Source organism: Marmota marmota, unplaced genomic scaffold (genome assembly GCF_001458135.2).
Source record: "Marmota marmota marmota unplaced genomic scaffold, marMar, whole genome shotgun sequence".
Lineage (NCBI taxonomy): Eukaryota > Metazoa > Chordata > Mammalia > Rodentia > Sciuridae > Marmota > Marmota marmota.
The window spans coordinates 13714484-13742137 of NW_026000101.1; the positions used below are offsets into that span (position 1 = coordinate 13714484).

The 27654-nt window shown below is 47.9% G+C and overlaps 1 protein-coding gene across 1 annotated transcript in view; it reads left to right on the forward strand.

Annotated features, from left to right (window-relative positions):
• Gabbr2 (gamma-aminobutyric acid type B receptor subunit 2) overlaps positions 1-21747 on the forward strand; it is a 352128-nt gene extending 330381 nt beyond the window's left edge. Inside the window, exons 14-19 of the mRNA XM_015492500.2 lie at positions 1189-1299; positions 5858-6082; positions 9080-9262; positions 11442-11571; positions 16569-16686; positions 19748-21747. Coding sequence (XP_015347986.1) covers positions 1189-1299; positions 5858-6082; positions 9080-9262; positions 11442-11571; positions 16569-16686; positions 19748-19913 — 933 coding nt within the window. The 3' untranslated portion in view covers positions 19914-21747. The remainder of the gene's footprint in view (positions 1-1188; positions 1300-5857; positions 6083-9079; positions 9263-11441; positions 11572-16568; positions 16687-19747) is intronic.
• The last annotated feature ends 5907 nt before the right edge of the window (positions 21748-27654 follow it).

Consider the following 27654-nt stretch of genomic DNA (forward strand, 5'->3'; position numbering starts at 1 on the left):
CTGCCAAGAATGCATAACCTGAATCTAATCATAATAACACATTCAGACAAACCCAAACTAAGGAATAGTCTACAAAATGACTAATATGAATTCTTCAGAAATATCAATGACATGGAAGGACCACAGTGGGCCAAGGAATGATTTGAGATGAAGCAAACCAGAGACCCAACAAATCAATGTCGGACATAGCCTTAGAATGGATGGTCCTTCAAAAAAACCACAAGTACCTTAAAGGATGTTATTGAACCAATTAGTGAATTTGGAAATGGACAATATATTAGATAAAACATTGTGTAGGTATTTATATCTTGAATTTTATAAGTGTGTGTGATGGTATAATAGAATGTCTTCCTTCATAGGGAATTCATGCTGAGATATTTAGGAGTAAAGGGTCAGGATATCTGCCACATTCTCTCAAATAGGTCAGAAAAAATAAATGTACAGTAGATATTTTTTTCATTCCCTGGGGACTTTTTCTCCTCTTGCCATCATTTGTCTGGTTTTCTTCCAAAATTTTACAGTTAAATTCCTGAGAGAGAGAGAATATGCTTGGGTAGGATCCTCTCCCTCAGAAACCTCATCCACCTCTGACCAGGCTCGGGATTGGCTGCCTGGAGTCAGATGCCCACCTCCTGTCCAATCAGTTCTGGTGCAGCATAGGTCACGTGGTACATAGCATGGCTACCTCTGCTGCTTCCACAGTCGGGGAGGCTCAAGAAGTTCTCCTGAGAAGAGCTTGGCAGACCCCATGCTTGGCTGGGCCAATATAGTGTGTCTCTAGCTGCCCAGGTTAGTCCCAGAGACATCTGAAGAGCTCCTGACCTAACTGGGTGCCTAATTCTCTCCATCTTTCAACTAACCTCACAGCTGCCTTCTCTGGGCCACATCTTGTGCTAGGTCCTAGGGACACAGAATTGACCCAGTTCCTACCCTCAGGACCTCTGACTCAAGCTGAACAGGCAAGAGGACAGACAGAACTGGAGGGCAGAGTTGAATTGCCACCAACACACAGAAAGGCAGTCAATAGCAACTGAGGCCTAGGCCCCGCCAGGTGGGCACATAAAGGTGGAGTCCAGAAGTCCTCCTGAGTGGTGGCATTGGCTGTGCTCACAGAAGGGAAAAGGGATAGGGACCTCAGCTGCTGGAGGTACCCAGTCCATCCCTGCGCTTTGTTTTCTCTCTGCACAGCCGGACCCAGCAGGCCGGGACATCTCCATCCGCCCACTCCTGGAGCACTGCGAGAACACCCACATGACCATCTGGCTCGGCATCGTCTACGCCTACAAAGGGCTTCTCATGGTAGGTGCTGCGCAGGAGACAGCTGAGGGGCACTTCTTTCTCAGGTCTCTCTCTCCTAGGGGCCTCCCTCAAAATAAAAACAAACAGAGCCCCCTAGACTAAGCACTTATTCTCTGTCGGGCCTGGCATCTGCCACATCTCTCAGGCCCTACAACAACCCTAGAAGACAGGTACAGATGATACCCCTATTTCCCTGATGAGAACACTGAGGCTTTGTGTCTTGCCCAGGATCAGTCAGCTGGTAAGGGTGCCTCATAGCGTCACTGTGCAGCTCCCAGGAGCAGCAGTCTGATAGCATCCAGCACGTGCTCATGTTCCACAGTTCACTGGATCCTCTCTAAGTCCATGGGAGGTGAATGAAATCATCCCCACTTTACAGATGAGGAAAGGAAGGCTCAGAGGAGTTCAGTGATTTGCCAAAGGCTACCCAGTAACCTGCAGTCTCTGAGTCCAGCCTTCATTCCCCTCCCGCCATCTGCTAAATCAAAGATCACATATGAAGCCAACATCGCACAGTTGTGGAGTTTCAATGTTAGGAAGGACTTGAAAGGTCCCCCCTACCCTGGCTTTCAAGAATGAAGCTGTCTCCAATAGTTAAATAAACTGGGGTTTTTTGGGCCCCTCGAATGTTCTGCTGACTCACAGAACTGTAGATCCTGTGTCCTTCAAGGGGCCACACTAGAAGGGCATGCATTAGGGAACCCTAGGGAAAGATTGTTCCAGTTGAGAGACTCTCAGGATTTCCACAGCGGTCTTTTGAGCCCCAGGGGGAGTAGCAGGACTACTAGGCCACAATCTGGACCCCTCAGGGTGATGACCTTCTACAAGAGGTGCCTAGAGTGGCAACAGGAACTGGAAAACTGGCCAGAGGTCCTGGACTTGGACAGAGTACACACAGGGAACATGGTCACCAAACACTTGGAAGAGCTGTCAGAGATAGATGGCCCAGACAGATCAAAAAAGGCAAAGTTGGGCTGGGGTTGTGGCTCAGCAGTAGAGTGTTTGCCTAGCATGTGAAATCCTAGCATGGGTTCAATCCTCAGCACCTCATAAAAATAAATAAATAAATAAATGTGTTGTGTCCAACTACAACTAAAAAATAAATATAACAAAAAGAAGAATTTTTGTTCCACAGGAAACAGCATCCCGAGAGGGGAGGGAGCCCCTGAGAAGAATGAGCTTTATCGCAGAAGGCATGCTGAGGGGACTCCCCTCATTGAATAAGAAGAGTGAGACTAGGCTCTCCCCAAGATCCTTCCAGCCTCCACATTCCTTGATTCTGAGGTTCCATGAAATTAGATTGTAGCAAATCATACTGACATTTTTAAACTAGATTCGCCTGCCATGTTTTCATCATTCATTATCTCTCCCGCCCACTTCCAAAAGTGATGGGAGATGACTGCATCTATCCCGTGAAGCGAATGCCCCGGCTGGATGGCATTCATAGAAGCCATCCAGAGTGTGCTTCCCCTTCCAGAGTGTGTGCAGGGAGCCCTCCATAGCCCTCCTGACCTTTAGGGTCTATAGCTAAAATCCTACCCCTATCCCTTCTGTTCCAGAAGCACAGACCCTGGGCTGGACAGAGCAGTCCCCCAACCAGTGTTCATATGCTGCCTGCTTCCACAGAGCCAGTGATGGGAATTCGCCCTTCTCAAAGCAGCTTGTGCCACCCACGGATGTGTATTAGTTTCTTTTAGCTACCACGACAAATAGTTGCGACACAGTGGTCTCACAGAACAGAAATGTATTCTCTCACTGGGGGCTGGAAGTCCAAAATCAGGGCAGGCAAGTTCCCTTCAAGGGCCTAGGAAAGAATCCTTCCTTGCCTCTTCCAGTGCAGGTGGCTCCAGGCAGCCCTTGGCTTGTGGCTGCATAACTCCTATCTCCACCCCTAACTTCACATGGCCTTCTCCTCCTCTCTCCCAATCCTTGCCATTGGATTCAGGGACCATCAGAATAACCCAGGATGATCTCAGGATCCTTATGGCATCTGCCAAGACCCTTCTGTCTAATAAGTTCAGTTTCTAGGGATCCAGATGTGTTAGAGCTGCTACTGATGGGTCACTTTTCTAGAAAATTCTTCCTTCCTCTCCACTGAAATCTACCCCAGTGTAACTCATGCCCACAAGTTCTTTCTCTGTTCCTTGAAGGTCTAAGAATGCATTACTCTGTTTTCTCCTGACGCTCTTGAGAGATGTGCAGGCAGCTACCAGGTCCCCAGGCATGCCCATATTTTATGACTGGTTGAGACCTTTCTGCTGGTTTGGTTGGCACCTTGGCAGTGTGGCAGAGAGGTGGCCACGCTACCTACCTGTCAGAGAGCTGAAGTCTCAGGCAGCCATCCAGCCCTGACGCTCACTGCCGTGGGTCCCCAAGCAGGTCACTCTACCTGTAAGCCTCTGCTTCCTGCTCTCTTAGATGGCACAGCCCCTGTGGGACTGAAGTGTGTCCTATGTGAAGGAACCAGCACAACACAGGCTCCCAACAGGCAATGCTCTCCTTCCCTCACTCAGCATCTGGTTCCTGGGCTGCTGGTTCCCTATTTTTAAAGGAATTGTTTTGAAAAATAAATCACAGTGGGGCTTAGTGGCGCCCAAGTACTCAAGAGGCTGAGGCAGGAGGATGGCAAGTTTGAGGCCAGCTTAGGCAACTTAGCAAGATCCTTTCTCAATAAAATAAAAAAAGGCTTGGTGATGTGGTTCTGGTAGAGCTGCCCTGGTTCCATCCCCAGCACCCCACCACCACCACCACCACATACACACACACACACACACACACACACATGAGGAGCAGCTGGGCGCAGTGGTGCATTCCTGTAATCCCAGCAACTCAGGAAGCTGAGGCAGGAGGATTGCCAAGTTCAAAGCCAGCCTCAGCAACTTAGCGAGACTGTGTCTCAAAATTAAAAAATAAAGGGGTTGGGGTTGTGGCTCAGTGGTAGAGCACTGAGGCACCAGGTTCAATCCTGGGTTCAAACCACATAAAAATAAATAAATAAAGTAAAGGTATTCTATCCATCTGCAACTAAAAAAAATTCTTTTTTAGATAAAAAGGCTTGGGGATGTGGCTCAGTGGGTAAGTGCCCCTGGGTTCAATCCCTGGTATCAAAATAAATTAAATATTTTTAAAAAGGAGGAGGAGGAGAAACCAGCCTGAAAGATAACACATTTAGAGGAAAAGATAAAGGAATAAAGGACAGGGAGAGGAAAGCCACCATGGTGTGTGCAAGAATATCTATGACTAAGTAGCTTCTGACTTCCTTGGTGCAGGACGTCTCCATCGGCAACGTGCTCCCCTGCCGTCTTCTCTCAGCTGAGCAGAAACCCTGAGAGAACTCTGAGTTTTAGGAATGTTCCCATCTCACAGATGTGGAAAGTGAGGCTCTGAGATGGGGACTGACTTGCCCCAAGTCACACAGCCAGCGGATTGCAGAGTCCAGTCCAGGTCTCTGGCTCCACGTCCTGCTCTCTCCTGCCAAACGAGTTATGCTGCCTTATAAGCTGGTCCTCGGGGCAGTGATAAGTGGATCTTTCAGCTCTCCATGCCTGGAGCTACAGGGCTGGTACCCAAGGCAAGAGGGCCTTGCTGAGAAGGAGGCTGCACCCAAGCGGAAACCCTCTCACACCTCCCCTGAGCCCACCTCCCCTTGGGCCTCCCATGAAGGCTCAAACCTCAACTTTGGTCTCTACCCTGTCCAGTTCTGTAGGGAGATATATTGGTCAGGAAAAGAGCTGCAAGTGAAAAAAAATTAATAGTAGTTAGAGAAAGACGTAATTTTCCTCTCTGGGAAAGGAGAGTAAGCCATTGGGGGCTGGCCAAGGGCTGCTTGCATCTTGTTACCCACATGTCCTCATCACACAGCTTCCACAACATGGTCTAAGACAGCTGCTGAAGCTCCATGCATCACTTTCCACTCCAACTTTTAAGGAGCAAATTCAACACCCTTTCCCTTTAAAAGACACATCTCAAAACTCATGCACATTTCCCCTTATGGAACATTGTCCAGAACCCAGTTATATGCCACACTGAGCTTCCAGGGAAGTTGGGAAATGTAGTCTCCATTCTGCATGGCTCTGTATGTTGGGATGTAATCCCAGTCCCCACCTCCAAGGTATATGCCCAGTTTAATAGAAAAAAGACTAGATTGAACTCCTGGAGAGACACCTACTTTTGCCACCATCTTTCTGTGTTGCCTTGGGCAAGTCCCCTCTTTCTCTCTGGGCCTCAGTGTTCTCTAGAGAGTGGGAGGAGTTGGTCGCGATCATTCCTGGAGTCCCTTCCCACTGATGGGTCTGTGAAATGAACCAGTCATGGAAGTGAAGGAGAACCAGGTACTTGTCACATACCTTGGTCTAGATTTCCTCAGTGGGACACAACCCGGGCCATGGGTGGAGACAGATGGTCTCATCCAAAAGACATGCCTGGTAGCAAGGCCCCCCAGCGTTCCTCTCTGCAACCCCTCCTTCCTGAGCAGCCCCCCATTTGGCAGTTTCTTGGGGCAGCGAGTGTGTGCTGTCACTTGGTAATGACCATCTTCCCTTTCTGTTCACCATTTCAGTTGTTCGGTTGTTTCTTAGCTTGGGAGACCCGCAACGTCAGCATCCCTGCACTCAATGACAGCAAGTACATCGGAATGAGTGTCTACAACGTGGGCATCATGTGCATCATTGGGGCCGCTGTGTCCTTCCTGACCCGGGACCAGCCCAACGTGCAGTTCTGCATTGTGGCTCTGGTCATCATTTTCTGCAGCACCATCACCCTCTGCCTGGTGTTTGTGCCAAAGGTACCAGGCCCCTGGCCTATTATTCCATTGCTGGGCTTTCTCCACTTTCTAAGGTTTTGCACATGCTCTTTTTATGATGATGACTGTTTAAGTCCATTTTCTATTACTATAATGAGATAACTGAGGCTGGTTAACTTCATAAATATAAGAGGTTTTTGGAGTTCAGAGTTCTGGAGATTAGAGGGCATGGCACCAGTGCTGGCTATACGCCAGTGAGGATCTCATAGCAGATGGTGTCACAGCAGCAAGGAGGACACAGGGGAGGAAAAGAACACATCTCAAGACAAAGCCAGAGAGCAATTCAGGGGTTGGGCTTACTCTGAAAACAATTTGCTCTCCTAAGAACTAACTCAGTTCCATGATAACTATATTTAACTCTCCTGAGGACATGCCCCCAATGACCTACGGACCTCCCAAGTAGGCCTCACCTCTTTAAGGTCCCACCATCTCACCACTGCCACATTGAGAACCAAGCTTCCAACCCATGAGCCTTGGGGAACACCCCCAAACATCTCCAAATTGTAGCAGCGACAACTCACATTATAGAAAGCTTCGAAAATGCAGAGAGGAGCTAGATTTTCAGAAATCTCCCATAGTCCTGTCACCTTAAAATTAATAAAGCTTAACATTTTCTTGGATGCTTTTCACTGTCACTGTTTTTGACGTTGCCTGCTGGTCTTTCTGATTTCCAAAGGCTGGAAGATGATGCTTTGTAAGATTTGATTGTAACTAGAGCACACATTTTACTTCATAATCTGCCTCTTCCGCTGAACTTTTTGTCCATATTTCCTCACGTTTGAGAGCCTCATTGAGAGGAAGGTCCATCACCAACATGTCCACTTGCTCCCTTCCTGCAGTTGCTTGCAGACTTTTTTAATATTACAGGTGCACAGTTTTTCTACATAACACTTTTCTTGTTTCCAGTTATTCCCTAAGATGCAATCTTAGGTGCCGGTTTCTGTTCTCGTGACTAAAAGGCTCAGGGATCACTCCAGTTGAACTGGGCTAACTGGGCTGCACAAAATAACCACACAAGAGACACAAATGCCTTTTTCTTTGGGGTCGCTGTGACGGCTCCTCTGACCTTAAGGGTCTGCAGGAAGAGAAAGAGGAGAGAGAGAGCACGGGCTGACCCCTTTTATTGAGGAGAAGCTATTCAAATGAGGCAAGGGGTCAGGTTTCAGGGGGCTGAGTCTATCTTCATGATGTCCACTGTCAGCAGGTTGACTGACACCTGGGAGGCCACACCCAAGGGCACAGTAAGAGGAGGGGACACACACAAGGCACTTCCATGGAACATTCTATCCTAAACAGGGCAAGGGGTTATATTACAAAGGAACAGGTGAGCATAGCTCCCCCCATGGGGCTGTAGCAAGACAAGCCCAGGCAGGAAGACACAAGTCACTCAAATCCTAGAAGAGCGGGGTAGTCTAGCAGCATGGGTGCCTGACGCCACATCACCCAGCGGGGGAGTTAACTCAGTCACATGCGAGGTTGGACTCCCACACTTGGGAGCAGCGTCACTGGGTCCAAAGGAAAGACCCTTTGGAGTACACACTTATACTTTCCATTTATCTGAAGGGCCGGCCCTCAGGACATTGTGAAGAGATACTTTTCACAATCATCGTGTAGCAGGAGGGAGAGCCAAAGGCCTTGACCTCTGAGGACACCCTGTGTGGGGCCTGTGGAGAGAGGGAAGCCACCTTAGTGGTCTCAGGGTGAAGGAGAAGGCAGGAAGCAGTCGGGAAGGAGTTGTTGACTTAGGGAGGGAGGGCGGATATGGGGCACAGAAGAGGAGCCTGGGTCCACTAGGGAAAGGGCTGCCAGGAGCCTCCACCCTCTGGACACCCGCATTCCCAGGCCTGTTTCTCCCAGGGGCCGATCCGCAGGAGCTCCAGCGCATGCGCCCTCTTCCTCCTCTGCTTCCCAAGCACCAGGCTGGTGCCACAACTTCCTGGCCAGCAATCTGACACTCTCCGTCCTGAGAAAGACACTAGATGGTTCTCTGAGCATGGCTCCAGGAGTGGCATTCTGCTGTCACCCCCAATAACCTTCTTTGCCTTCCTGGCTCCATAACCAAGTTCCGATGTTGGGCTGGCTTGTATGACTCTCAGGGCTCCTCTAGCTGCCCTCCAAAGAACCCCATTTATGAACCAAGCTGCCCCTCCCCTAAGTGCCCGAGCCTCCTGCATCTGCATATGTCCTGTTTTCCACTGGAGGTTTCCCTCCCCTGCCCCTCCACCTGGTGGGCACTAGGGCCTTCAGACCTCCTGGTCTGGAGAAGTCCTTCCTCAGCCCCGCCCCCTGCCCTGGCCTGTGAGGTCCTGAGGGACAGAAGCCCTGGCTCACTCAGCCCCTTTCTAGTGCTGAGCCCAGGCCCTGCTACAAACCAGAGGTATTTCTAGAATAAATGGGTAAGATCCCAGTCTAGTAGCAACTTTTTGTCTTATATTTTAAAAATAATAATAATTCTTCAGTACAGCCAAGCCTTGCCCAAACTCCTGACCTGCAGAAACTTTAAGATAATAAATATATTTTTAAGATGCTAAAAAATTTAAAATGCCTTTTCCAATGACAAAGCTATTTACCAGCCTATCAGCAAAACTTAGGAGGGTTCTCATAAGCAGAGGCTTCACTTTCCTCCATCCTTTGTCTTCACAACTGTTCCCTCCTAGTGTCATCTTCCCCAGGAGCAAGGCCCGAGGTAGAGCAAGGCTCAGCTAGAGCAGTTCTGAGGGGCTCTGGGTGGCCCCACCTGATGTTGGGGACACTGGTAGAATCAGGGCCAGGAGACCAACTTCTGGCCAGGAAGGAGCCTGCCCCAAATCACACCCAAGCAAGGGACAGAAGCGGGCCTGAGCCCAGGGCTCCTGGCTCCCAGCCTGTGTCCTTCCTGGGCCCTGACAGCCTCCAGGACACGAGATGCTGGGAGGGAGGCAGAGGGGCTGGGAGGAAGGAAGCAGTCTTCTCTCTTCAAGTCCTCTGCTGTCCCTTCAGCTCATCACTCTGAGAACAAACCCAGATGCAGCAACTCAGAACAGGAGATTCCAGTTCACTCAGAACCAGAGAAAAGAAGACTCCAAAACATCCACCTCGGTCACCAGCGTGAACCAAGCAAGCACGTCCCGCCTGGAGGGCCTGCAGTCGGAAAACCACCGCCTGCGGATGAAGATCACCGAGGTACCACAGGCCTCCCCGAGTCCCCTCTCCTCAGGCTCCTGCAGACCCTCCCAGCCCGCGCACCTGCAGCACAGCCCTCTGCTGCCCCCAGGGCTGTGGGCACCAGGCTGCCACCCATCAGATAGGGGCAGTTGTCAGATCTAACTGACAAGAGCCTACTGCCCACCCAGCCCAGACTCTTGGAGTCCAGCAATGCCAGACTGGATTGGGGCATTCAAGACATCCTCAGAAAGAAAGCAATTCACAAGAGATCTGTGAGCCTCCCAGCCGGCCACCCCTAGAACCCCATCATACACAGCAAGAGAAGAGGAAGGGAGCAGAGGCTTTTCTGGAGGGAGGCATTGCTGCTGCAGTTCTCACCCTTGTCCTGAGGGGGGTCTTATCTGGTTCTGGAATATTCCAGAGAAGTCATAACCAGATTCCTTTGTGCCCAGAGCAAACCCCAGATTCTGGACTTGCTATATCAGTGAGGGAAATCAGCTTCCCTTCCGTAAGGCCAGGGGTCCAACTAGGCCCACAGTCTGGTCTGCAGGCTGCCAAAGGAAACATGTTTACTTCTCTCCCACCCAGGGTCTTGGGGAGAGAGGTCCCTATTGGGCAACTTGGTTCCCCAAGGTCATTGCTGGACCAGGTTCCTCTTCTCTGGTTTCCTGACACTCTCCAAGTAAAGCTGGGCAGAAGGCAAGTCTTCATCTCAGTCTCGGCAATGGGAGTGACAGGAAGTCCATTAAAAGGCAAGCCATTGCCTTTTAAGCAAGTGACATCAAAATTGCACACATTGGTTCTGCTCCTGTTAGATTGGAAGTGCACGACTTCTAGTCACAGAGGAGGCTGGGAAATGTTGCCTTTTGCTGGACAGTTGCAGGGAAGAAGTGCCAGGTTAGAAACAGGATGCTCCGTTAAATTTGAATTTCAGATAAATGACCAATCAAATTTTCAGATGAGTATATCTCATACAACGTTAGGGATATACTTAACACTAGAAAAAAAAAAAAGACCTTTTGTTATCTGAAATTCAAATTTAACTGTATTTTTACTTGGTTGATCCAGCAGCTCCTTGGGGGACTTACAGTAGCCTGCCATAAAGAGTACCCTGAAATCACTGCAGCCCCACACCAGCCCCAGTCAGAGCAGGAAAGCTTTCTGTCCCTCACTGCTGATTCTGGGTCAGCATCTGACCTCTCTCTGATTAATATCTCCGGGCCTTGACATTGCACTTCTGCTCACACCCTCCAGTGAAGAGTCTGCGCACTCTGGGAAAACCAAGCCACTGTTAAAAGCCCTAAAATGTAGGGATTTCCCCCTGGAATTGGATCACATCTGGCCTCCTTTTCCTCCCAGCCTTAGATCCTGGCCCTGCCATGTGAGTCACACACAAACAAGGGGGACGGGTATCTCCATCTGCACGTGAAAATATATTAAACAGTGACCATTGTCCTGAACCACAACAGCACCTCAGTTTATAAGGTCCCTTCCCTAATACTGTACCTGATGCCAGCCACCCACTCAATCTACCACTGCCCCCTCCAACACACACCTTCCCGGCTTCTGTGGGCTGAGTTGCCCCAGGACCTGCACCTGATTTTTATGTAACCCAGACATGTCAGGGACCAATCCTGATCAGCTTCTCTGGATAAGCCCTGCTAGCCTGAGCCTCCATAACAGTGTGAGGCTCACAGCTGTTCACCCTGTGTATCTGTTCTCCACACTGAGGGTGCTTTTAGATACCAATAATACTATTTATAGTAATAGTACTATGGTAACAGGTTAGCCTTATTCAGTGCCAGGCACTGGACCGACTGGCTAAACTTTCTACACGTTCCCATTTAATCTCCACAACACCCCATGAGGTAGGTACAAAGGTTGCCCCATACTGCTGATAAAGAAATTGAGACACTTAAACCAGTACAGAGCCAGTGATGGACAGCGTAGATTTGCCCCAGGACTGTCAACTCCACATCTGAGCTTCCCTCTTTCTGCCCTGCCTCCTGGGCTTGCTCAGCTCCTCCATCAAGGTTCAAGCCCAGGTCCATCGGGTCTTAGGTTCTCCTTGAGCAAGAGCAGCAGAATCCTGCACCTCTTCACCAGATGCAGAGGTCCAGCCCACTTCCTGGCTAGCTCCCTGGGCTGGGCAGGGAGAGAGGGAGGACAGTGACTGAGTTGGAGTACTGTCTTCCAGCTGGACAAAGACTTGGAGGAGGTCACCATGCAGCTGCAGGACACACCAGAAAAGACCACATACATTAAACAGAACCACTACCAAGAGCTCAACGACATCCTCAACCTTGGGAACTTCACGGAGAGCACAGGTAAGAGGAGGCGGGACCCGCACTGGACAACTGGGGTTTCAGACGCCAGCCAGCCATCTTCCTCCACAATGGCAAGGGACGGGTCTGAAGTCACACACACTCAGCTGGAGCACCTGCAGCCTGTCTCCTGGCCACAATTCAGTGTCTGCTCTGAGCCCTGCAGGCTGGATGTGGGCTTCTGTTCCCGTCCCTCCAGTGCCAGGTCTGCATGTATGCAAGTGCTCCCAGGGAGCTGGTGTTTTCCCTTTTGTTCCCAGCAAACAGTTACGTTTACTTCTCTGAACAACGTTTCATGCTTTCAAATATGTCTCATGAGTATACAAGAAAAGAATAATCAGTAAGGTAGGCTCTGATTTCCAACCTCACCAATCACTTGTGAGTGTGAGCCACAACACACTCTTGTGTGTGAATGTAGGAGTGCTTTACCACTGAGCTATATCCACAGTCCTTTTTCTTTTCTTTTCTTTTTTTGAGACAGGTCTCATTAAATTGCTGAGGCTGGCCTTAAACTTGAGATCCTCCTGCCTCGGCCTCCTATGTTACTGCTATTATAGGCATGCACCAGCACACCCAGCTCACAGACCACTTTTTGCCCACCTCTCAGTTTAAAAGTTGACTGGGTGTGGGGCTGGAGGTGCAGCTCAGTGGTGGAATGTTTGCCTAGCATGCATGAAGCCCCGAGCTCGATCCTAAGCACACACACAAACAAAAGATTATCTGTGTGGATAAAAAGTGGGCATTTTCCTGTTCTCCTGTGATGTTTGGAAATCAGGCTGGCACTCTCCAAGTGTTAACTGTTAAGCTTCCTGACCTAGCAGTTCCATAGCAGGAGGTGCCCCTTGGAAATATGTCCAGGTGGGCAAAGAAGCATGCACGAGGATACTCATCACATTATCTGTAAGTGAGAAATTCTGTAATTAACTTAAATGCTTATCGTTTGAAGTGTTTCATTCATTATCATCCAGCCAAACATGGCACATTATATATCCATTAAAAAGTGAAGTAGGTCTATTTATTTGTACAGATATGGAAAAAATCTCCAAGTGAAAAAAGCTAGCATCAGGGTCTGGAGTTGTAGCTCAGTGGTAGAGTGCTTGCCTCACACACATGAGACCCTGGGTTCATTCCCCAGCACCACATAAGAATAAAGATATTTTAAAAATGCCAGCATCATACAGACAAATACAACAGGGGGGAAGGGAAAGAGGGCAAGTGGGAGAGAGAGGGAGAGATAGAGACAGAGAGAGAAAGAATATGGATATTTTTTGACAGCATAGGGAGAGAGCTGGGAGTATAGCTCAATGGTGGAGCACTTACCTAGAATTCACAAAGCCCTGAGTTCAATACCCAGTGCAGAAAGTAAAAGCCTAGAAAAATAAATACCAAATTGTTTTGTTTTTTTGGCTTTTTGTTGTTGTTGTTTTGATACCAGGGATTGAACTTGGGCACTTAGCCACTGAGCCACATCCCCAGCCCTATTTTGTATTTTATTTAGAGACAGGGTCTCACTGAGTTGTTTAGCACCTCCCCATTGCTAAAACTGTCTTTGAACTCATCATCCTCCTGCCTCAGCCTCCTGAGCCACTGGGATTACAGGCATGCGCCACAGTGCCCAGCCAAAATTGTTAACAGCATTCACCTGTGTAGAAAGGAATGTTATTGGGCCAGCGTAGTGATGCATGCCTGTAATCCTAGTGGCTTCGAGGCTGAGGCAGGAAGATTGCGAGTTCAAAGCCAGCCTCAGCAACAGTGAGGTGCTAAGCAACTAAGTGAGGCCCTGACCCTAAATAACATACAAAACAGGGCTGGGGATGTGGCTCAGTAGTCGAGTGCCCCTGAGTTCAATCCCCAGTACTGACCAAAAAAAAGGAATGGTATTTCGGAGGGTGGGCAAAAAGGGTTCACTTTACATTGAATTTTATAACTTTTTTATTGTTTGGATTTTTGTCATTACCATAGATTCTCTAATTTATTACAAATTTATTTTTAAATTGATAAAAAGTTTTTTTGGTTTTTTTATTCTTATAGTATTCTTATAAGTATGCTTGTTATAGACGTAATATTATAACCAGGTGTGGTGGTTCACACCTGAAATTTCAGCTACTCAGGAGGCTACTGCAGAAGATTCACGAGTTCAAGGCCAGCCTGAGCAACTTAGCAAGACCCTGTCTCAAAATAAAAAGGGTATGTTGGCCAGTGGTAGAGCACCCCTGGGTTCAGTCCCCTATACTGGAGGGGGAGAGAGAAGTAATATTATAAAATTATTATTACATAAGATGTTGATTGCAAAAATGTTTTATAGAGAAATTAAAAGAATAAAAATTACCCCTAAAAATTTTAGTATCTTGTAAAAATGAGCATTTCAAATTAGTGGGGGAAAAGTGAATTATTCAGTAATTTCATGTGATCAATAGGTAACTATCTGGAAAAGAATAAAGGTAGCTCTTTGCCTCATACTTTACATGAAACTTAACTCCAGATAGATTAAAAAATTTAAATATAAAAAGAAAAGCCATGGACTGGGTTTGTGGCTCAGTGGTAGAGAGCTTGCCTAGCACATGTGAGGCACTGGGTTCGATCCTCGCATGTAAATAAATAAATAAATAATAAAGGCCCATTGATAATTAAAAAAAAAAATTTAAAAGCAAAACCATGAAAATCCTGAAAGAAAGGAGAGTTTTTAAAGATAACTTCAGGGAAAGGCCTTCCTCAGTTTGATACACAACAGAAACACAAAAGGAGAGGATAATAAATTTGATTTCAGCCAGGGGTGGTGGCATGCACCTGTTGTCCCAGCTACTCAGGAGCCTGAAGCAGGAGGATCCTTGAGCACACAATCTGGAAACCAGCCTGGGTGACATAGTGGGACTCCATCTCAAAATAAATAAATTAATTAAAAAATGTAAATAAATAAAATTTCAAAAACAAAACTAATTTTCACAGTGAAAATCATTTATGTTTTCAAAAAATCAAACAATAAACAAAGCCAAATAAAATTTTAACAAACTCATGTACTTATATATAAGAAGAAATTATAAACAAAACATACATAATATACTAATAAGAAAAAGACCAATAATCCAAATGAAAATAAACAAAAGAGCAGTCTCAGAGGAAATAAAACTCATTCAATTAATCAATACCTTACTTTGATTTATGCATGTTTCTGTTTTAAAAAAATCTCATCTAAGTCAGGCACAGTGGCACATGTCTGTAATTCCAGGGGTTCTGGAGGCTGAGGCAGGAGGATCACAAGTTCAATGCCAGCCTCAGCAAAAGCAAGGCGCTAAGCAACTCAGTGAGACGCTGTCTCTAAATCAAATACAAAATAGGGCTGGGGATGTGATCAGTCCCAGTACTGCCCCCCAAAAAAACTCATTTAATATATATTCTCTAGTCCTTTATTTTTTATTTTAAAACAGGGTTTCACTAAGTTGCTTAGGACCTCACTAAGTTGCTGAGGATAGCCTTGAACTTACCATCCTCCTGCCTCGGCCTCCCAAGTTGCTGGGGATTACATGTGTGTGCCAGGTCACCCAGCGTGCACAAGCGCTCTCTCGCGCTCTCTCTCTCTCTCTCTCTCTCTCTCTCTCTCTCTCTCTCTCTATATATANCTTTGTATACTCTGGATATTAGGGCCATTTTAAACAGCAAAATCACCAACAATACAAAAATGTGAGAAAGGAGCCTAGCTTGGTGGTGCACACCTGTAATCTCAGTAAGCTAGCCTCTCAGAGGCTGAGGCAGGAGGATCCCAAGTTCAAGGCCTTCCTGGGCAACTTATCGAGACCCTGTCTCAAAATATGATTTAAAAAAGGCTCAAGGGGTTGGAGCTGTAGCTCAGTGTTAGAGTCCTTGCCTAGCATTTGCAGCACCCCTCATTTAACCCCAGTATTGCAAAAACAAAAATGTAGAAAATGTATCACTAAATAAACCTCAAAAAAGATACTTATTTATAGTAAGAGAGCTGAACAAAAAGGCAGAACATTGCCTCAGCCGGGAACGTGAGCATCAGGCAACTCAAAATTCTAGATACTATGCTCATCAGCAAATTACCACAAAATCATGGCAGGCATTGATGGGGGGTTACAGATAAATCTTGACGAGTGGATAAGTTTGTAAAGACAAAATCCACGAGTAATGAGGATGGGTGGCTCACTTGAGGGCAGAGTGACCTGTATACAAGGTTGTCCACCACAACACAAACAAAACCCTGATGCACTTGTCCCCACCGAGTGGATCCAAATCTCTTGGATGGGGCTGGTTTTCATATTTCTTTAAATCACTACAGATGGTTCTGAAGTCCAGAGAGGGTAGAGAAGGTCACATCAACCTGGTTTGTGGCTACACAATACTCCTTTGAATGGAGGCTCCAGAGCTTACTCAAATAATCCATTATTACTGGACAAATTCAGATTAGTTCCAGCATTTTGATATAAATGATGCTTAGTTGAATATCTTTTCCCATATCCTTGATTGTTTCTCTAAGATAATTCCCAGAAGTAGACATTCTGAGTAAAAGGTTTGCATTTTTATGATGTTTGATACACGTTGACAGTGCCCCCAAGAGGTTAGGTCAATTTATACTCCCACTAGCAGTTCACTATTAATCTTTTTGATCTTTGCTAAAACTGGGAAAAAATATATAATATAAAATTATAAAAATATACAAGGATTTTTTTGTATATTATAGGGATGTCATGACATCCCTATGTGCCAGTGAATCAGTCTTAATATCAGAGCCTCAATTCCAAGTTATGTTGTCTATATCAGTCAACTTAATTTCCCCCATTTTTCTTGGAGAAAAAGAGAGTAGAGGCGGGCCACACGCTGCTGCCCTCCCCGGGTGAGTGGTGGTACTGCACAAACCCTGGTCCAGATGCGGCCGAGTGAGGGAGATCTTTTTTACATTCGTTGGGCAGCATCCTAAAGGTTGCATTGCTGATTTGTAAACTAACTTAATGGAACTTGTTGTGATATTGTTGTTTTGCATTCAGATGGGGGAAAGACCATTTTAAAAAATCACCTCGATCAAAATCCCCAGCTACAGTGGAACCCAACAGAATCCTCCCGAACATGCAAAGATCCCATAGAAGATATCAACTCCCCAGAACAGTGAGTACCTTCTCCTTGAGAATTATAGGAAGAATGTGTTTCCCCTGTACATCTGTTTATGATTGGCACAGTTTTTCTTTTTTTTATTTTATTTTTTTATTAGCTACATATGACATTACAATGATCTTGGCAATTCATACATTTAAATCATTGGGGTATAATTTCTCATTTTTCTAATTGTACAGATTGCAGAATCACACTGATCATAGAGTCACCTATATACATACAGCAATCATAATGTCTATTCTATTCTGCTGCCCTTCCTATCCCCCCTACTCCTCCCCTCCCCTCCCATCATTTCTCTCTATCCAATCTAATGTGACACACTTTTTTTTCTTTTTCTCATCACAATATCATACGTGTATTCTGTATAACGATGAGGGCCTCCTTCCATCTTCCGTACAACTCCCCTTCTCTCTCTTTTTCCCTCCCACCTCTCTTCCCTATTTAGTGGTAGTCTTCTTCTCATGCTCTTCTTCCCTATCCCATTTTGAGTCACCCCCCCCCTTATATCAGAGAAGACATTCAGCATTTGTTTTTTAGGGATTGGCTAACTTCACTTAGCATAATCTGCTCTAATGCCATCCATTTCCCTGCAAAATGCCATGATCTTGTTATTTTTTAGTGCTGAGTAATATTCCATTGTGTATAAATGCCACATTTTTTAATCCATTCATCTATTGAAGGGCACGTAGGTTGGTTCCACATTCTAGCTATTGTGAATTGTGCTGCTATAAACATTGATGTGGCTGTGGCACAGTTTTTCATACCTATGATATTATTTGAGTTCCACATCTATTCTATAACACAGGTCAAATTATAATGCTCTTTTTGTTTTTAAATATTTTTTTAGTTGTTGATAGACCTTGATTTTATTTATTTATATGTGGTGTGAGAATCGAACCCAGTAATTCATACATGTTAGGCAAGCGCTCAACCACTGGGCCACAGCCCCAGCCCACAATGCTGTTTTTTATAGATGAGAAACTAATCTCCAAAGAGGGGAGGGAGGTGATTTGTCCAAGCTCACCCAGTGGCTAAGCACAGGAGGTAGGATTTGAACTCAGGCCTATCCAACATCAAACCTTATGTTCTCCCCTTAGCCCGATGCCTTTGTTAAGTGTAAAATGTACCCTCACTAAATACATTTACTTCAAGATTTACTGAAACCTGTTTATTATGCATCAGGCATAGGCAATGGGGACACAGCAATGAAGAAAATTTTAAAAAATCCCTCCCTTCCACAGTTTCCGTATCTTCTAGAGCTTCCACTCTGCCTGGCAGGATAACAACTTTACAGAAACACAGGGCATGAGGGCCGAGGAAGAAGCTCAGGGGTGGAACCCTGGGTTCAATCCCAACACCACATAAAAAAAGCATATTATGTTAAATGATGAGTGATTTGAAGAAAAATAAAGCAAGAAAGGGGGTTAAGGAGTGTCATTTTAGGGGGGGTGTTACGGGAAGGCGATGTCTAAGGCAACACCCAAAAACACCTCAGCTAACTACGTTCCCACTGGCAATTTTAGTTCTTTCCAAATTCTACTAAATTGGAAGCAGGGGTTAGACACGTACACTCTGAAACTTGGCCATGGGAAATAACAAGTGGAGCCAGCCAAAGCAGCCGAGTCTCCAACTCCAAGGAGTGGGCCTCTCCACCCCCTTAGCTCCAAGACTGGCCAGCTCCAGGCCAGAGCAGTTGCCAGTGTTTGTCAGCAGTTTCCCCTTCCGTTGCCTCGACTGGAGTGTAAGCACCTTGAGGTCAAGGTGAGTCCATTAGCCCCCGGGACTGAGCACAGGTTCCAGCATTGAGTCGGTTCTCAGCAAGGAAGTGTTGAACACTCACGGCCATGAGCTACTCACCCCCCTGGCCTCGGCAGATGGCCTTGCCCTGGTACATGGACAGAGCACCCTTCTCCCAGGCCCAGGTTTATTCTTCAGCTCCCCTTTCTCCCTGGAATCTGCCAGCACCATCTTGCCCTAAGGAATGGATCGTGGCTGACGGTCCCCTCACTCAACCTGCCTTTCAAAAGGGACTCTCCAGCGCTCTCCTCCCCTGCGCACCTGTGTCTCTTGGGAAGTCTTTCTGGGCAGCAGGTCCTTGGGGAGTAAGGGCAGCACTTCATCTGTACCCAGCCATCTCAGAACCCACCATGTCCTCAATAAACTGTGGAGCATGCCCTTCTGGGATGAGCTAGCCCCATGAATCGATGGCCTCTGCCACAAGCCATGTGGACCATCGAAGCAGCAAGGGTCCCGGCTTCCCCAGGTCTGCTGAGCAACTTAGGATAAACTCCCCTCTTCACCATAGGACTGGCAATTCGTCCTTTGTTGAGTTTTTGTTAAGATCTGGTTTGGTTTGGTTTGTATGCTCCTGAGTGGCCAGGCACTGGGGAGACAAGGAGGCATTAGAACCAGTCCCCTCCCTCAGGGAATGCAGTTTGCCACGTGGGTGGATGGAGAACTGCACAAAAATGCAGCTGAGCAGAGCAGGATGCGGTCACCTGGGCACATTCCCCAAAAGCAGCCTTGCCAAGGATGAAGACTAAGGGTGTGGCCCTGCCCAGGGGCCAGAGGGCAGCTCCCTCTTCCTTGGCGCCCCTCCCAGGGTGGCATGCTAGCCCTCCCAGACTCAGCCCACCTCCTGCTCTTCTTGGCTTCTTTCTTGGATATTTACAAAGGAGTCCTGGGGCTTCAAGGAAGAAGGGAAGAGGAGTCTCCTGGAAAGAGATCTGAGAGAGCCCTTAGAAGGGAGGTAGGAGATTACTCTAGTAACACTGCCCTGTGACCACGGAACCCTGGCCCAGAGGCTCAGAAGGACTGCATCTCCCTCCTCCTTCAAGTGTCCCCAGTTATCCCCGGTTATTCCCAGAGCAACAGAGGGACACACAGGTTTTCACTAAATACCCCCTCGATGGCTGAATGGCTAGACGACAGTTCTTGGATTCAGAGAAAAAACAGACTCCTGTCCCCAGCTTTTATTAGCCAAAGTGAGTCCAGAGAACTTTCTGGAGAGCAGCCAGGCAGCCTTCACTAACACCCCTCCTCTCTTCCCCTCCAGCATCCAGCGCCGGCTGTCCCTCCAGCTCCCCATCCTCCACCACGCCTACCTCCCGTCCATTGGAGGCGTGGACGCCAGCTGTGTCAGCCCCTGTGTCAGCCCCACCGCCAGCCCCCGCCACAGACACGTGCCACCCTCCTTCCGAGTCATGGTCTCGGGCCTGTAAGGGTGGGAGGCCTGGGCTGGGGCCTCCCCGTGACCGCACCATGCCGGCAGAGGCGTCTGCCACAGGCACACTGTGGGCTCCGGCCGTGGAGAAGCGGGGCACCACGGCCGCCTCTCGGGACTGCGCGGCTGGCCCTCAAGTGGACGGGACGGGGGACGTGGCACTGACCTCGAGCCTTATTTGTGAAGTTCTTATTCTTTCACAAAGAAGAGGAATGGAAATGACTTCTTCCATAATGTCTACAAACAAGGAGAGCTGGGATAGTTGAAACTTGCAAAAAACAAAACAAAACAAAAATTCTAGACAAGGAGAGAGGCCTAGACTCCAGCTAGACTCAAGGAGAAGCCCTGAGCAGCCTCGGGAAGAGGCCAGGGCTTCCGGAGAAACCGCCTCTGTACTCTGCACACACATCACCATCTGTGGCCCCCACCAGCTCTCCTCCACATGGGTGGGGGAGAAGGTGAGCAGGGCCACCAGGTCCCCAGCTGCCAGCCCAGCCCACCTCAGCCTCCCTGGCGCAGGGAGTCCCTGGGAAGGGCAGACAGGCACCGGCCCTGGGGCTGGGGAACCCGAGCAGGCAGACTGCATGCTCCCTGGGGGGGGCCTCCATCACCGAATGAGATGTTTGTTCCTCTGATAAATGCCACACATTAACACAATAACAACCGTTCCGGGGACGTGGGGATTTAGGGCATGTCACTGCAGACACGCTCTGCAGCATCACCGACAGTCTGTCAAGCACCCACCATGTTGGCCGTGTCCTTGTGTTCATATCAAGTGTTCCCGGAAATAAGGGGGACCACCCGAGCTAATCACGGAATGTCTGTTCCCAGCAAACATGATAGAGAAAGATGTGCACTTTAACCTCTCCCATCAGGGCCCAAGGGCTGGCTGGGATTTTTTTTTTTTTTCCACTGACTTTGTTTCTGACCAAAGTGAATCGAGGGCATTCTGCTAAAAGACATCCCTGGTGTCACAGGAGGAGAGTTGCTGGCTGAGGGCTTCCCTTGGCTTCCAGAAGGCAGCCTTCCATCCAGATGAGCCGGTGAGCTCTCCCCTTGGGATCACTGGGGACCATCGGTCAGCAGACTGATTCCCATTCATAAGATCACTCTTCCCATTAAATGAACCCCAAAGAGCACTGGCGTGGGAGTCAGGCAGACCTGGGTTCAAATCCTCAGTCCCCTTGACTCCCCGCGTGACCTTGGGCAAGTCACCAGTTTCTCTCTGAGCCTCAGTTTCCCCTCTGTAACAGGTTGGGGTTGAAATAACACCCGTCCTGCCTACCTCACAGGGTCACTCTGAGGATCGACACCTGATCTCATCCAGGAAAGCTTTGTCCCAAACAGTAAGCAGCCCTGACCTGTGAGGTACCAGTGTGACTATGACCTTCAGCCCTCACTACAGCCGGGGTGCGGCCCAGAGACGCTTCCGGTACAGCCCTCTGTCTGAAACAACCTGGCTGGAGGGAGACTCCCAACGACTTTTCTGACATTCCTAGACAGGTTCATTCTTTGCTAAAGAAAGGCCTGAATGACAACGTCCAGGACGTCTGCACAACCGAGCACTTCGCTCCATCCCTAAAGAATCCTAATGGCAGCTTCAACAGGCAGGCAATAATCTCTTCCCAGAACCACTGCAGTCAGGAACACACTGTTGTCACCACCAGGCTTTGACGAAAGGGCCCACGGGAATCACCATCGCCAACATTTCCAACACCCCAGTTCGCGTAGCACAGCTTTCCCCTCCCCTCCCTCAAGGAGAGGTTACGGAGGTACTGTAGCTTTTAGGGAAAAAAAAAAAAAAAGTTCACACATCACAGGTCAAGTTGAAGTCATTCTCTGTTTAGGCACTAAAAATCGTGTTGTCACTCTGTGTATTACCAGTATTTACTTGCTTTCTTGATTTCACCAAAACCAAATTTAATTTAAAGGATCACATTAATTTTTCAAAGGGAAAGAGACACTTAATTGTACATAATGTATACACACACACGCACACACATGCACACACAAGCACACACACAAATACCTGTAGAAATATTATTCCAGCATAGCAGGAAAAAACAAACTAAAGTATTGGACTGCCGGAGGTGAGCGTGCGTCTGTAAACCTTTGTGACTCCCAAACGTGCTCTGTCTTCTAGGTTAACCCACAAAGTACATTCTCTTGTCTTACTGATCCTGTAGGTTTACCCATCTTGTTTTTTAATTTTCCCGAGAATAACAAGACACACAGAAGTGACTCTAGCTATTCCATGGTTCTGTTCTTTTATATGCAGCAAACATACCCGGTCCATTTCCCAAGAGGCTTCGGCCTGAAGGCATTTTCCAATGATGTTTAGTGCACAAATGCTTTAAATTAGACTGGAACTGCCAGAATCAAATGTAAATGAGGAATTTCTCGTACCCCTACTGCATGGTATCAATTTTTAATAAATTGTTGCAAAATTGTTTTTATGAATAAAAGGAAAAAAAAAACTCGTCTTGAATGCCTCCTCTTCCCCAAATGGAGGTCACCTGGGACCATGTTCCTCAATGAGCCACTAAGGGGCTGAGAAACAGCCTGGGGGTGCCTGGTCAGCTAGGCCCTTCCTGCCTTCAGCTGACAGTCACATGCCCCACCTCCATGCAGCTCCAACTTCTGACTGGCCCAAGGGTGGAAAACTGACTAAGCAGGGCAATAAATCCCTTCCCAGGATTCCTCCATGTAGAGGAATTTAGTCTGCCCTGCAAGGGAAAAATGGAACCCACTGAGAGAAACAGGAACAAGATCTGGGTACTGATGGGGTCCAAGTCTGTGGTTAGCTGCTCCCAAAGGCCAGGAGCATCTGGGCTTTTTCCTGCTCAGTTGGTTAGGCCTTCCTCGAATACTCTGTTCTTCCAATAAATTGCCCTTTTTGCTGGGGTTAATCTGGACTAAGTTCCTATCACTCGCAAACAAAAGGTTCCTGATTGACATGGAAAAGTCACTCACTCCCCAGCCTCAGCCCCCTCTCCAGGCCTTTGTGGCCTATCAAGACTTTGCCCATTGCTCTTTCCCAGCCCTGTGGCCGCTTCTCCCTGCACCCGAGTGCCATCTAAAGGCTGTGTACATTTCCTGCATTGTGCTGGGCCCTCAGCCTGCTGTTCCATCTCATTCTCCTAGTTCCCCTGACAGGAATTCCTCTCTTCCTCTTTTCTGAGTTGAGGACTGTGCTGTATCTCATGGCACTGGGGACACGCTCATATGGTCCCCTCCCCACCTGCATCATGAGCTCCCTGAGTTTGGGAGTCGTATTTGCTTCCTCAGTGTTCTACTAAGCAGCCATCTTCACAATGGCTCAAAACAGGTTTCAATGAGACTTTGCAGCATTGAACATTTTGTCCAAGTTGTGTCGAGACTGGTTGCTGAGACTAGAAGAAAGAGCAAGGGTAGAGGAGGCCACAGCAGGCTGGAGAAGACCCAGGCAGTGGGACCAGGTGTGGGCCTCAGAAATGAGGGGGATGGATTCAGACTTCACAGGAGAGCCATTCCCAGGTCAGAGGTTTGAAGTGCACAGGATCCTCTATCATGGCATCTGCCTAGGAGCAGGCCTCCTGAATCCTGGCCCAAGAGAGCCCTGCTGAATGCCTGCCACTCCACACTACCTTTTTTACAGTCCTCCTGCATGATACAGGATGTTCAAGGATGTAGATGGTTCACCCAAGGTGACCTCACAAGCCCATTGCAAAGAGGAATGATCAAGAATCCTGACAGGTCTTCCTTCTCTGTCTGACCTAGACTCACAGAAATGAGCAGTAAGGATTGGAAAAAACATCCTATCCAACTCTTCATTGTATAGGTGGGGAAACTGAGGCCCAGTCACTGGAGCCAAAGTCAATGAGAAGGTCATAAGAGTACAGGTGGGAAACCCAGATGTCCTGGCTGTGAGACTCGTTCTTTTCTCCTGAACCCACTTCCTCACACTCGACCCAGAACCACAGTAGAACAACAGCAAGGGAGAAGAACATGGAGTCATTTCTCAGGGGCTCCGACTCTCCATGTGGAGTCCACTGATGGAAATGTTTCTTCTTAGCACCTCTGAAAGGACGGATGTCCCCTGCACTCAAGAAAATCCTCCTATCATCATCCTCACCCAAGTTCTTCATGCTCCTCTTGGCCTTGAGCAGCAGGGTCTGTGTGAACTGAAGCCCAGGGCAAAGGCCCAGATGGCAGTGTTGCACTTCACACTCCATTTTTTTTAATAAATGTTTTGTTTTTGTTTTTGTTTTTTGTCTTCCTTTGATTATGACCAGCTCATTTCTGAAGTAAAAATAAAATAAAAACACATTTCCAAGCCTCAAAGAAAGGTATTCTGGAGTTGAAGCCATTTGAAAAGCGCTGTCACCCTGGATCATAGTGGCAACACTGGGGTCCTCTAAGGGACAACAGGAAGAAATTTCCAGAAGCAGCCAGCCAGGGCCTGACCTTCGAAGCAGTTTCGCCTCTGCAAGAATCTTCCTGAGATCAGCTTTCAATGCCTAGAAGCCAGGGACAGGGAGAGGAGTGATGGTGGGTAGACCGTATAAACAGACTGGCAGCCACTGGCACTCCTGCCTCTCGGGCCCCCTTTCTGCGCTCTGAAGTCGCAGTCCTGGCTTTGGGAGGAAGAATAGGAGGAAATCTGGAGCCCCGCCCTTGTTCCCACCTAGACACAGGGATTGGTTCAGAGATATGTTCATTACCCAAGCCCAACCAATCAGAGCCCTTCCCAGGGTTTCTGCCCGCTATTTTCAGGAGGTTTGAAATAAATCTCTTCCACTTTGAAGGTTGGAACTGAGCCCTGATCCCCTCATCTGGGCTCAAGGAGAAGCAGCACCTAAAGATGCATCTGCATTGAGTGTCTCCGTTTAGAGCAACTAAGTCTCATTTTCTGCAGAGAGAAGGGTTTCTGTCACTTAGGACCAAAAGAAATCTTTGGGAGCCAGGGGATCTTCACCTGAGTCTCACTGTGGTCCATAACATTCGAGAATTCCACCTTCCTCCCATCTCTTGGTCTTGAGACCTGCGGGAAAGATTTCCCTGGCCCACACCCTGCTGGGTAGGGAGAGGGGTAGGGATACCCACAGGCTCCTGAGGGCAGAGGAAACCTTAGGAGGCTGAGAAGATGTCATTGGACTAGCCTAGAGACCCAGGAACTGGCACCAAGATACGCACCCCCAGGAAGGACCCGTGTCTGTTCTGCAGTTCTTTCTTGGTCACCTCTTTTCCTCCCACATCCTGGCTTGTCGTTCCTCGCTTGGATTGGGGAACCACCCAATGCATGAAACCCCTGACAGTCCCAGAGGCTCACCCAGTCATGCCTGGTCTCACTCAGGGTCTGCCGGGACATGACAGTTCACTGCCTGCTTCCTCCAGGTCCTGCTGGGAGGCTTCAGAGCCCCCAGTGAGGCCCCTGCACTGAACAAGAGCCTGCACAGCTGATGACAGCATGTGTTAAGCTGACAGCCCAGACTGGGGAGTCGGACATGCTTCCTGGGGACTTAACCTCCAAACAAGGGCTTGCCACCTGTACAATCATTTTAAATACCCCATGACTGGCTTGATGCTCTGTCGTCACTGTTTTAGAATTCTTTGTGACTTTTGAACAGAGTGCTTAGCATTTTTTTAATATTTTCTTTTAGATGTAGTTGGACACAATACCTTTATTTTATTTATTTATTTTTATGTGGTGCTGAGGATTGAACCCAGGGCCTTGCACATGCTAGGCGAGCGCTTTACTGCTGATCCACAACTCCAGCCCCGAGTACATACCATTTTAATTTTGTCCGGGACCCATAACCAGCCTGTACCTAGACCTGAAGACAGTAGGAGCCAGCTAGCCTGCAAAAGGAGGAAAAAAAAAAAAAAAAGCAAAGCATGGGGAGGGAGCTGACCTGTGGAATGCAGGTACCTGCTGGGGTTGCTACAGCTGCCCTTGAGGGCAACTGGACTGTTGTGCTAATTATTAACCCTGGAGTTCCTGTGGCCTCAGATTTCTGGATGCTAAGACAGCAAGCATCCTCTGTGTGTGATGAGGGGTCTTACCTCAAAACTGTAAGTCCTGAGCATTTCTGCATTTCTACTCCTTCACTTACATAGTGTGTGGTTTTGCATGAGCTACTAAACCTCTCTGAATTTCTGGTCTTACATCTATAAAATAGACATAATACCTCACCCAGGGTTGTTCTGATGGTTAAAGAGGCTCAGGTAGGTAAAAGTGCTTTATAAACGTTGTTCTGCTCGTAAGGTGAATCGGTATAGGAAGCACAGGGGGGCAGGCCGCGCCATCCAACTCCAGGCAGAAGAAGTCATCTGAGGAGGGACTCTTACAAAGAATCTTGGCATGCTATGTGGGGGGCAAGGTGAGAAAGACAGAACGACAGTTCTGTTAGGAACAGCAGGAAACTTGGTGGGGGAAGAGAGGAGTGGGGGTTCTGGAAGGGGGCAATGGTCAAGTAATGGCATCATAGCTACAAGACTTAAGAATAGGGATATGAAGCAGTTGAATTTAAGTCATTTGCGTTGGCAGGAAGAAAGCCCTGTCCCGGGGCTGGGGTTGTGGCTCAGTGGTAGAGCACTTGCCTCACATGTGTGAGGCACTGGGTTCGATTCTCACCACCACATATAAACAAATAAATAAATAAAGGTCTATCAATAACTAATAAAACACTTAAAAAAAAAAAAAAAAAGAAAGCCCTGTCCCTTCTCTCCCTTCTTTTCATTTCACTCCCTCAGCAAAATGTCCCTAAACCTTCAGGAACATTCACAATACAAGCAAAAGTCTTGTGGGTTTTGATGCAAATGCAGGAAGAGAACAAATTCTGTTTGGAAAGAGGCCAAAATAAGGGAAAGAAGCAACCACAAGACGAGAGGGGAAAATATGCTCTCTGCACAAGCAGGAATACGGAGTAAGAAATGACCATGAGCACACACACTCTCAGAAATTCATGGAAACATTGGAGAGGAACTGGCCTTTCCCAGAACTAAGCATGGGAAAAGGGGGAGTTTGGATAATCATCTGGGCTCACTGGGCATGCTCACTCTTACTGACATTGGGTGACATAGATGCATTAGCCTGTTTTGCGTTTCTATAACAAAATACCTGACTCTGTTCAACCTCTGGTGAGGGTGCCCTTAGCTGAAGCACAACATGGTGGAGAAGTGGAAAGAGAACTGGCTGGGTACAGAGAGGGTCAAGTGTATGGAGTGGCCTTGCTTTATAACAACACATTCTCAAAAGAACTCACTCCCCAGCACCAGCATTAATGCCTTCCAGGGGCGATGCCCTATGGCTTAATGACCTTCCACTAACCCCACACTATAGGTCCCACCCCTCAACACTGCCTTACTAAGGACCACACTTCCTGCACGTGAACTCTGGGGGATGAACATAATGCAAACCACTGCGATGAGCAACAGGAAACATGTTGACCCTCATAGTCGTGGTTCTGAGGCCCTGAGTGCCATGGCTTCTGAGGTACAGAAGCCAATGCCAGAAACACCTCCATCGACTGGATCACAGGGTAAACTCCACACCAGAAGCTACAGGAGTAAGGTGAACCTGGGGCAGCTGCCAGCCTGGAGAACCCCATGGCATTTAAGAGCTGTTTGCTGGGCCTCCTTTGTTCTCCAAGGTGATGGCTACTCTTTTGTGTACCAAGCCTGGTAAGTGGAAAGTTCTGGCACTAAGAGGAAGTTGCAGTTTCTAAACAAAGAGAAGACACTTTTCTCCTATTGGA